General features: G+C 49.5%; 2 protein-coding genes across 2 annotated transcripts; one reads left to right on the top strand and one right to left on the bottom strand.

The window, feature by feature from the left end:
* Nucleotides 1–3,619: 3,619 nt before the first annotated feature.
* Nucleotides 3,620–6,201, top strand: GLRG_01759 (uncharacterized protein; the record flags this gene model as incomplete). The annotated part of the gene is made up of 2 exons (XM_008093093.1): nucleotides 3,620–5,139; nucleotides 5,196–6,201. 2 exons carry the CDS (start codon nucleotides 3,620–3,622, stop codon nucleotides 6,199–6,201), a joined length of 2,526 nt encoding a protein of 841 aa, XP_008091284.1.
* A 424-nt stretch (nucleotides 6,202–6,625) lies between these two features.
* GLRG_01758 (UDP-glucuronosyl/UDP-glucosyltransferase) lies at nucleotides 6,626–7,838 on the bottom strand. Its single transcript, XM_008093092.1, has one exon. It carries the CDS (start codon nucleotides 7,364–7,366, stop codon nucleotides 6,944–6,946), a length of 423 nt encoding a protein of 140 aa, XP_008091283.1. The 5' UTR covers nucleotides 7,367–7,838; the 3' UTR covers nucleotides 6,626–6,943.
* Between the last annotated feature and the right edge of the window lie 2,556 nt (nucleotides 7,839–10,394).

Below are 10,394 nucleotides of genomic sequence, written 5' to 3'. Positions count from 1 at the left end.
CTTATTATCCTAGCTAGAGAAGTTTAAATAAGAAGGCTATATTATTAGCCTATTTAAATTAAAAAAAAAGAGGATATATATAAAGTAGACTAAATAGTAGTATATAAAGGACTATAGTAAAATAGGTAGTATTTTATTAAATAAAAAGAATATAGTAAAAAAGAAAATTTATAAAAGCTATAAAGAAATATATTTAAGGATTTATAGTAAGACTATAAGTAGGGGGTTACTAGGGGGGTATAAAAAAGACACTAAGTAAAAGTAAGTACTTAGCTTAAAGGGCTAGATTTTTTTAATTATTCTTTAGCACTAAGGCTAGAAAGTATATAGCCTAAAAGCTAAGTATCTAAAGCTATAGTAGCTAGAAAAAAAAAATAAAACTAGAAGAGGGCCTAAGGGGGAGGCACTAGGGGGGTAATAGCGCCTACTTCTTCTCCTTATCCTTACCTTTACTAGGCGCACTAAAGGCTATATTACTTTTAGACTAAAAGTTAAGGTTAGTAAAGTGCTAGAATAAAAGTTAGTAACTAAGGAGTAGTAAGAGGTTACTAAGGGAAAAATAATATATAACCTAGAAGTAAGTAGTAGCCTACTTAAAAAAAAAGCGCCTTAGGCCTTAATAGCCTTAGTTTACTCCTTAAGGAGCGTATTCTAGTGCTAAAGCGCTATAGTAGCTACCTTAGCTAACTTAGCTAGGGAGGTAGTAGTAGTAGTAAAGGCCTTAAGGGCTATAACCTTATAGCTATAAAGAAGCTACTTCTCCTTTTTAGCCTTAGCCTTATACTTAGTGTTAAAAGCCTTAGTAGTATTTATTTTTTTTTAAAAGGCTTTTTTAACTATAGTTTAAGTAGTAGTAACCTCTTTTTATATAAAAGGTTAGTTAGGAAGTAGTTATAAGGTACTAAGAGAGATATACTTTATAGTAGTAGTAGTTAGTATATATAGTACTATTATAGTAAAAGGCCTTAAAGACGTTCTTAAAAGTAAAAGTAGTAAAGGTTATAGTATAAGTAGCTTATAAAAGGTTAATAAAAGGTTACTAAAGTACTTCTTACTAGTAAAAAAAAGATAATAATATAAAAATACTTACTTAGATATACTTCTTACTATATATCTTAGTATACTAAAAGTACTTATTACTAGTAGCTAATAGTATAATTAGGACTAAGATATAAGTAAAAAGAGGCCTTTAGGGGGCACTAAGGTGTTAGATACTTACTAGTAGTCTTAAGGTAGTAAAAAAACTTAGCCTTAGTGTTAGCTATATTTATATACTAAATAAATATAGCCTAAAGGTAGTAGTAATATAAAATAAAATAAACTATAGTATAGTTATTTTTATTTTTTTTATTTAAAAAGCTAATAGACTAAAGGGGTAGTAAGGAGGTAGTAGTAAGGCTTGTAGTAAGGGTAGTAGTATTAGTAGTAGTAGTAGTATTAGTAAGAGTAGTAGTAAATATAATAGTAGTAGTAAAAAAGCTAGTAGTACTAATACTATTACTAGTATTATTACTATTACTATTACTACTAAGTAGTAGTAGTAATAGTAATAGTAAAAAAAATAAAAATAATAATATAAAAGTATTATAAAAAAAATAAGTAATAAAGAAATTAATAAAAACCTAAGTTAATTTAAATTACTTATTTTAAGTTAGTATTAAAAAAAAGCTAGTTATAATAATAACTTAAGCTTATAAAGTTAAGACTAAATAGGCCTTAGTAAGAAAAGCTAGCTAAGACTAAAAGGTTACTAGTACTAACTATAAAAAGTAAAATAAAATTTTTTTTTTATTATAAAAGTAATATAACTTAAGGCTTAATAAATAGTTAATAAAAAAGCTAAATATTATAATAATAAAAATAATAAAAAGTATATAGTACTTAAAGAAGTACTATAAAGCCTAGTTAATAAAAAGTATTAAAAGGTATTATAAATAAATAAGGTATTCTTATTATAAAGTAAGTAGTCTCTTACTAAGTAAAATAATATAAGACTTATACTTTAGGCTAAAAGACTAGACTACACTAAGGGAGTAGTAGTTAAGGCCTAGCTAGAATATAATAGTATAAAAGTAAGGCTAAAAGTAAATAGTTAGCTAAAAAGATAACTACTTATTTAGCAGCCTACTAGGCCTAATAGGCGTTTCTAAATACCTCTTAAGATACTAAAAGATAAGTATAAGGTATAAAGCTTAGCTATTAAATAGTCTAAGTAGCTAATAAGGGGACTACTAGTAAGTAGCTAGCTTAAGGCCTTAAGAGATTAGGAGTTAGGTATAAGGCTTAGCTATTAAATAGTCTAAGCAGCTAATAAGGGGGCTACTAGTAGATAGCCTGCTTAAGGTCCTAAGGGTAGGACCCTAGAGGGGGGGGATTATATTAGGTGCCTAGAGCGGGGCCCTAGGGGGGCACTAGAGTAGGACTAGGACTAAATAAACTAGTTACTAAAGGAATAATAAAAAAGGAAAACTTTATAGAAGATAGGGGTTAGAGGAGGTATATAGGAATAATTATTATAATTAAACCCTAACTATGCCTATTACTAACTCCTTTACTTAATACTATCTCTACCTCTGATAGGTAGTAACGTATAACGTAAATAAGTAGCTGGCAGTTAAAGTTCCGGATAGTTTCATTAGCCTCAAGACATGCTGATCGAGGTCTAGAGAAAAGGTATTCCCTGCCCTGGCGACGGAGGTCAGGAGGTATACCTCCCCCCACCCTGGCTGTTGAGTCCGATGCCTATGAGTAAATCGAGAACAAGACGAAACGAAGGGCCAAAGTCAACAGCAGGCGCAGAGCAAAGAAGACGTTTCGGCTTGCAAGTGGTGAAATTGTGCTTGGTTGCCTAGCCCTGATGCCAGATTCAATTAACTATTGATCATCAGAGAGAGGGGGAGGGAATGGAGAGAGAGGGAGGGAATGGAGAGAGAGAGGCAAGCAGTGTAGGTAATTATTATACAACTATACTGGCAAGTCAGGTGATGATAGTAGACTCGTACCTATGTAGGTAGTTTGTTTATGATTACCTAATTACAGCATCTCTACGTAGTAATTATGCTTGCGCCTTCCCTTCCATTTCTAGGCAAGTTGATGAAAATAGGAAGAAGGCAGGTGACTGTGACTGACTGACTTGTGCTCCGTGCCTTCCCATCATCAACTCCTGGGTACGGACGGACGGAAAAGGGTGGGGCTATATCCTGATAATGCTGACTAATCTTGTTCCCAGCCAATTTCTGCCACACAGTGTTCTCACGTGATTTCGAAGCACTGTATGCTATCAGGACAAGTGCAAATCGCACGTGACCGTATGCTTCCCTTTACAGTGTGAACATGGCAGACATCTCTCTCACCGCCCGCCTTGCTCCAGTTCCAAACTACTAACAAAGCAAACAAGCAGAGAGACACGCGGGACGGGACGCCGGCTCGACAAACCTCCGCTCAGACCGACGGACAGGATAGATACACACACACAGAAGCGAGCCGCGTTCTGCCGCAGCCGGAGCTTCTCCGACAATCAGCCATTCGACCCAGCACCGCTCATCCCATTCGTGAAAGTCAAGGACCCCCGAGGGCGCCATCGTCGGCCCTGGGTCTTTTTTTTTTTTTTTTTCTCGAGATGTCATCGTCTCTGGCCGACCAAGACCAGCAATCGCCGCAGCACGATCAACACGATCACGACGACCACCAGCCCGATCACCCCGTCTCCGTCTCGCTTTCGCCCACTGCATCCCAGCACGCCACCGCTCACGCCTACGCCAGCAATAGCCTCCAGGTCCTCCAGGCCGCATCTGATGCAGCAGCCGCCGCCGCCATCCAGAATGTCCAGAATCATCTGACCACCGCTGCCGCTGCCGCTGCCGTCGTCGCCGATGAGCAGCAGCAGCAGCAGCAGCAGCAACAACAACAGCAGCAAACCGAGCAACAACCCGTTGACGAACAACAGCAGCAGCATCACCTCCCGATGCCCCCCTCCATCGCCGACCACGAGCAGGTACACCAACAGCAACAGCAGCATCTCCCTCCCCCTCCTCACCCCCATACACCCTCTCAGCCGCCTCATCAGCAACTGCCCCAGCACCAGCAGCATGGTCCGCATACCCCGACAGCTGCACCGACCTCGACCTCTCCTCTCGATGCCGACGACTCCCTCGCTGCCGTGTCGCACGGCGCCATGCCCGCTTTCCCTCAGGCCTTTGCGCCCATGCCTCACATGCCGCGTGACCCGACCGTCAATCCCAAGCTGACCCGTCTCAGACGGGCTTGCGACATGTGCTCCCAGCGAAAGGTCAAATGCGACGAGGCCGGCCCTCCCTGCCGCCCATGCGCCGAGCTCAACGTCGAATGCACCTTCAACCGCCAATTGAAGAGACGAGGTCCCCCGAACAAGCATGCCGAGGCTGCCAGGGCCGCTCGAAGGCAGAGGATCGAGCCCGACATGTCTCCTACCACTGCCGCCGCCGCCTTCACCTCGTACGCCGCCGCCGCCGTCACCCCGTCGCCCTCTCCTCACAACGCTGCCCAGGCTCTCGTTTCCATAGCAGAGGGTCCCGCCCGCCTGGACGCCGAGTCCATCGCCCCCTTGCCCATCCTCGAGCTCCTCATCGACGACTTCTTCACCTATATCCATCCTCTCGCCCCCTTCCCCCACGAACCCACCTTCCGGCACTCGTTTGCCAATAGGGAGGACCGCACAAACCCCGAGTTCCTCGGCTTGCTGGCCTCCATGGTTGCCACCCTTGTCGCTTCCTTCCCCCGCAGTGCCCGCCAACATCTCAAAACCCAGCACAGCACCCACCTGTTTCCGAGAGCCATCGTCATGATTGAGAGATGTCGTGACATTGCCCTCGACACGAGGGGCGCCCGCTGGCCCTTGAAGCAACCCAAGACGCTGGATGACGCCGCCACCAGTTACTTCCTAGGTCTCGCAGCCGGCTACACCTTCCAAACGAGCAGGTATCGCTACTTCCACGCCGAGTGCCTGTCGCTCATCCGCGAGCTGGGCTTCCGCCGTCCCAAGCACCCCAACGAGCTTCCTACTTTTGGCAACGACGATTGCTCCCCCGACCCTTTACCCTTTCACCACATCAAAGACCAGATCGGCAAGCGCATCTTCTGGTGTCTCTTGCTGGGCGTGAGGTGAGCCGGTCCAGGTGCATCTGAAGTGCATGATTGACGATACTGACGTCCCGCAGGTCCTTCTCACAGCTGGGCTCCTCCCATGCCGACATGGTCATCGCCCCGTCGACCCCGGGACTTCCCTATCCCGCCTTGCCCGAGGATGTCGACGATCTCTATATCATGGCCAACGAGATCGTGTACCCGCCCGAGAGCTCCGTCACCCTGTTGACCGGCTACCGGTTCGCCATCGATATCTACACCACCATGAACGCCATTGTCAGCGTAGAGCTCGTTTATGGTATGAGCACGCTGCCTTGGCTCGATCAGATGGCCTTGTTGCGGGATGCCCTCATCGCCGCCAAGGACGTTATCGACCGTTTGCCGCCCGAGCTCCAGCTGAGCGCGTCCTATGAGCAGTCGAGCGGCTTTGGCGCTTTGGACGATGCCCATCTTCCATACGTGCCCCCCGCCTACCCCAATAATCAGCCATCCAACGACGTTCGGAACGTCATCAAGAACCACCCGCAGCGCCGCCGGCAGCTCCAGTACGAGATCCAAAAGGCCAACATTTACGTTTCGCAACTGGCGACTCGCTCCTTTTACGTCGAGCTGTACTTCAACCTGCGAGACGTGCACTTGGCGAATCCGAACAAGGACGACCAGCCGCCCAAAGGCCCCGACGAGAAGGCCGCCGAGGACGCCGAGGAGGCACGCGTCTTTGAGCTGATGACGGCCGAGAGGGAGTTGATCGTCCAGAACCTGCTGCACGTGCTCGGCTCCATCTCGCAGCGTAATCTCGAACCCAACGGTGGCTCCTTGATCAACAAGATCCGCCAGGTCGCGTCGACACTGCTAAACGATACCCCTGAGCGTAAGGGTCCGGTCGCCACGAAGTCGGAGGAGGCATTGGTAAAGCTCATCGATGTCCTCCTCAAACTGGAAGGCACAGGCCCAAGTGGCAGCAGCATGGCCGGGGAGCACATGACGCCTCAGGACGAGGAAGAGGAAATGCGCAACTGGGCTCACTTGCGTGACTATCAGCAACGGTTCACGGCCCACGGTTTCACCGGGGACATTTGACAGCCGTCAATGGCATCAGTTTCTCCGAGAGGGCTCGGCGTCAGGGAGGGGACGGCGCTCTGGATATGGAGGGATGTAACGGAAGGACAGGGGCAAAATTCCGCAACAGCTCGTCGAGGACTAATGAATGTGGAACGGGGCTCGACAAGACTTTTTTTTTTTTCGTTTTTTTCCAACGCGGGCCCCTGTATAATTCTCCAAACACGACGGTCACTTCTTTGATGGAAGGGACCTGCGTATATGGTGAGGTTGATTCACGGAAGCGAAAGCGTCGTCGATGGGAGTGGACAGCAAGACCATATTGATTGAGCGCGCTTCAGCAAAAACTGCAGCTTTCCCCACGGGCGACTCCGCCCAGGAAGCCTCTTCATTATGTAGCGATGTCGTACCAGCAGCGTCGCGGAACGAACCGACTCGTCTATTCAATCTAGGAAGATTCCGCGTATTCCCAGATATGCTCCTTTACGATATCCATAATCTTCAGCTCATCGCTCTCCTTCTTGACCTCCATCACGCGCTTCTTGTACCTGTCGTTGACGAGAATCTCTTCAACACCGTCGGCGACCTGCTGTGGCGTCGGGCTGCCCGTCCTGAGGTTGTAGGCAACGCCCGCCCACTGCCCTCGCATGGCGACCTCGGGCTATGGGCACGCCGTTGGTGATGCCGTGCGTGAAGCCGCCAAACCCGGCATTCATGACCCATACATCAGCGTGCTTGCGTAGCGCGTCATAGGGAATGTAGTCTATGACCCTCGCATTGACGGGAACTGCGAATTCTTGGGGCAAGGTGGCGCCCTTGGCACCCAGGATGGCGACAACGAGGATGTCGTCGCGATGGGCAAGGCCCTGCAACGTGGGGATGATGAGGTCCGTGTACTCCATGGCAACGGTGCCCTGCGTGACTCCGACGATCTTCTTGGTGCCGGCCGTGATGTCGCTCCACCACGCCGGGTATGGGAAGTTGGGGCATCTTGCGTTGCCCCGAGCGATTTGATGATGGCGTTGTACTCTTGTCTCATCTGGTCGAACGGCCCTCCGGGTCTAAAGAACAGGCTGATGAGAAGCGCGTTCCTCGCACGACCGGACTCGGTCGAGTCGGGGGAGGAGGCCGGGCCCGAATGGGCCGGTGTCGATGCCCGCGGCGGCGACGGTGAACACGTTGGCATTAATGACGGGCGGTCTGGTAGTATAACCCTTTGGTAACGGCCCCCTGCATATCATGGGGAGGAGACCTATAAAGCAGGTTTTATAGATAATAATAACCTGCTGGTTAGGGCGTTCCGCGCGGACCTTCTCTAGGGCCCGCATCACTACAGGGAAGTTTAAGGACGCTATTACAATAAAGATGTTACGTATGTCCTAGACTATCTGAGCCTTGCCTGGGGGGACCTTGTTGCGTTCCTTAAGAAAACTAGGAGTTACAAAGGGTGGCAGCGTAACAAACTTAGCACCTATCTACTTAACCTGCAGCTAGAACTGTTTGCTAGTAAGGTAGGTCGCCTTAAACCCTTGCTAGATTATCTCTGTAGTAAGCTGTAGTATAGGGTACGTGTGGCCTAAGGCGGGCGTTAAGCAGAACACAAGGTAGGGTCGTTTCTTGCTGCCGTCACTGACGCCGTCGTTGGCCGCCGCCTCAATGCGGGCGACGGTGTCGTTTGATATCATCATAGCTTAGTTTCGAGATATTGATATTGCGAAGTTGTCGTGAACGCCAAGTGCATGAATCACTGAGATGGCGCGGACGGACCAGCACAACAGTCACCCCAAACCAAGGACAGCGCTATCGGGCTTGTTTCTATCTGTGTGAACATGTGTGATGCCTACTGGCAACCTCACAGCCTGACTCAACATACAATGGTGTCGACATAAGCCGCCTCCAGTGGGAATAGACCGAGCCTGCGTTAATTCTTCTAGCTGTATCGGAGAAGTCTAACGGCAGATTTTAGTCCATGCCGTGTGTCCCGGGCTTATCACGCCGCCATGATCCCCTTAGACCAGGGTGATGGGATGAAGGTCTATGGTGCCAACAATATGGACACACCGAAAACAGGACGGTGAGCCACGTAACGCGACCCATCCACCGTGCACCTTCACACATGTTCCCGTGGAAGGATTCGAATGGATCGTCTCCCAAGCCTTCCGGGCGGTATTATCAAATCTCATTGGCGTAGCGGATTCAGAAACGATAACCCCTCTGACCTGACAAAGCTCGCATTCGCAAAAGAAAGCAGCGACGAAGATGTTTTGAGCTTACTTGCGGCGGCTAGCCCGTCAGCACCATGTCCGACACAGTCGAAACGAGGATCAACTGGGCATAGATACTAATCATGGTTCGTTCCCCTGGCGGTCGTCACACTATCACCCCAAGAACCGAGTCGGACTAGTTTGGTGCTTGACGCTTGATGCTCCAATAATGTTGATATCTTCCCCACCATAACAAAAACGCCATTCCATAACGTCAGCGGCGCGTTCAAGAATCGCGGTGATGCCGCCTGTAGCCGTCGCAATCGAGTAAGAGTGCTGGGCGGACCGGGGATCAATAGACCCCTTTTCCTTTGCGCCCGCCTGTCCGGGCGAATAATTCCTTGAAGCTCCATTGTTTCTTTTCCGTCTCGTCCGCCGAGCCGGACGGGCTAAAGGGGGAAAACCTCGATAGTGACGACCTGGGTTTGGTCGAACCGTAGACTTCGGTTGGACGTCCTGCGACAAGCACACCGTCGGTCAGTCTCTGGTTCGATGCTGCTGCTGCCGCCGGAGCCCAGGGGAAAACGGGGCAAGAAAAAGAACTCACTGATATTCCCGGCGCCCCCGATTCCGTACCCCCTGAACTGGCGGTCCCGCACCGCCGTTTCCTTCGCGTCGTCCTCCTCGTCGGTGCAGTCGCTGCTCGCGTCGTCGAGGCTTTTCCTCCTCCGCAGGGGCGACGCGTCCGTGCTGCCGGCGACGCCTGACTCGAACCGGGGCGTCGTCGCCGGGGTCGTCGTCGCGCTCGCTGCTGCCACGACCGGGGATGGGAGCGCCGGGGCCACAGACGCTGCGGGCCGCAGGTTCGCTATGGACACGCTACGGACGACGGCGAGTCGGCCTTGAACGCGGACGCGGTGCCGGCGTTTCCGCGTGGGGATGAGCTGGTCCGCTTCGGGGTCGGGCTCGCCGGCATCATCCTGGGAGTGACGACGCTGGTTCGAGAACGGGAGCATGGTAAAATAGGATGTGTTCGTAGCGACCGAGGAAGGGGGATCGGGGCGGGGAGATGCTCGGATGCGAGCGAGCGATCGTTGATCGCGGCCGTCTACGGAACCCTCCCCCCGGATGAGCGATCAGATGAAGTCAGGATACCGAAAGTGAGCGGACGCAACAAGATGGGGATTTCGCCCTTGTCGGAAACAGTAGTTCATCCGATTGGAACGAAAGCAAGCAAAGGAGCGAAAGGTAAGCAGTGCAAGGGAGGGGGGGGGGGGGAGTGGGCATTTCCTAAGAACACATATTAACCACGGGATATGAATGATGCATCGTTTGCTGAGCTCAGCCAGCAGCCGGCCGGCCTAGTGTCTCAAAACAAAATGGGCAGCGCCATCGTATCTCAAAAGAAACAAACAACCGGTTGCTTGCTGCATTAGTTTATATGGCGAAGGAAATCCTTCTGTCAGAAACCCCCGCAAGCAAACCAGGGTTCCTTGGGCCATCGAGCCGTATGTAAGCGTAGACTCAGTCCATTGTACGTATAGGTAGCAGTGAAAAGCGAAAACGGCCCTCATTAAACCCTGCATTTGTGTCACCCTCCCTGAGCCGTCGGGTGGTGGTGTGTTGGCAGCAAGGGGAAACTCATACTGGGGGTCAGCACCCGGATTTACATCAGGGCTTTACGGCCCCGTGTTCAACCCCCTGGTAAGAGATGAGATCGGGCCGCCGGGAAAAAAAAAAAGAAAAAAAAAGGTGGCGTTTCTGGTTGGTCATCGTCAGGGGAGAGAGAGCACACGATTCAAGGACCAATGTGCAGGCGTCATCAGTTAACCATTGAGCTCTCAACCTGGAATGAAATGGAATGAATTGAACAAAGGAAGGTATATTGATATTATTATGTATTACATGATTACCAGTCTTGTGTTTGCAATAGAAACAGCCCACGGTGCGCCTCGCGCATAATAAGCCAGCGGGTCTCCGACCAAGGAATGGATAGAGGTGAGATTATAA

The sequence above is a fragment of the Colletotrichum graminicola genome (genome assembly GCF_000149035.1).
Source record: "Colletotrichum graminicola M1.001 genomic scaffold supercont1.7, whole genome shotgun sequence".
Taxonomy (NCBI): Eukaryota; Fungi; Ascomycota; class Sordariomycetes; order Glomerellales; family Glomerellaceae; genus Colletotrichum; species Colletotrichum graminicola.
The sequence above is the reverse complement of the archived record's forward strand: the minus strand, read 5'-3'. Positions and strand labels throughout refer to the sequence as shown.

What these genes read in the sequence shown, in the direction of transcription:
- GLRG_01758 (XM_008093092.1), bottom strand. Translation starts at nt 7,366, where the DNA reads ATGCCAACGTGTTCACCGTCGCCGCCGCGGGCATCGACACCGGCCCAT.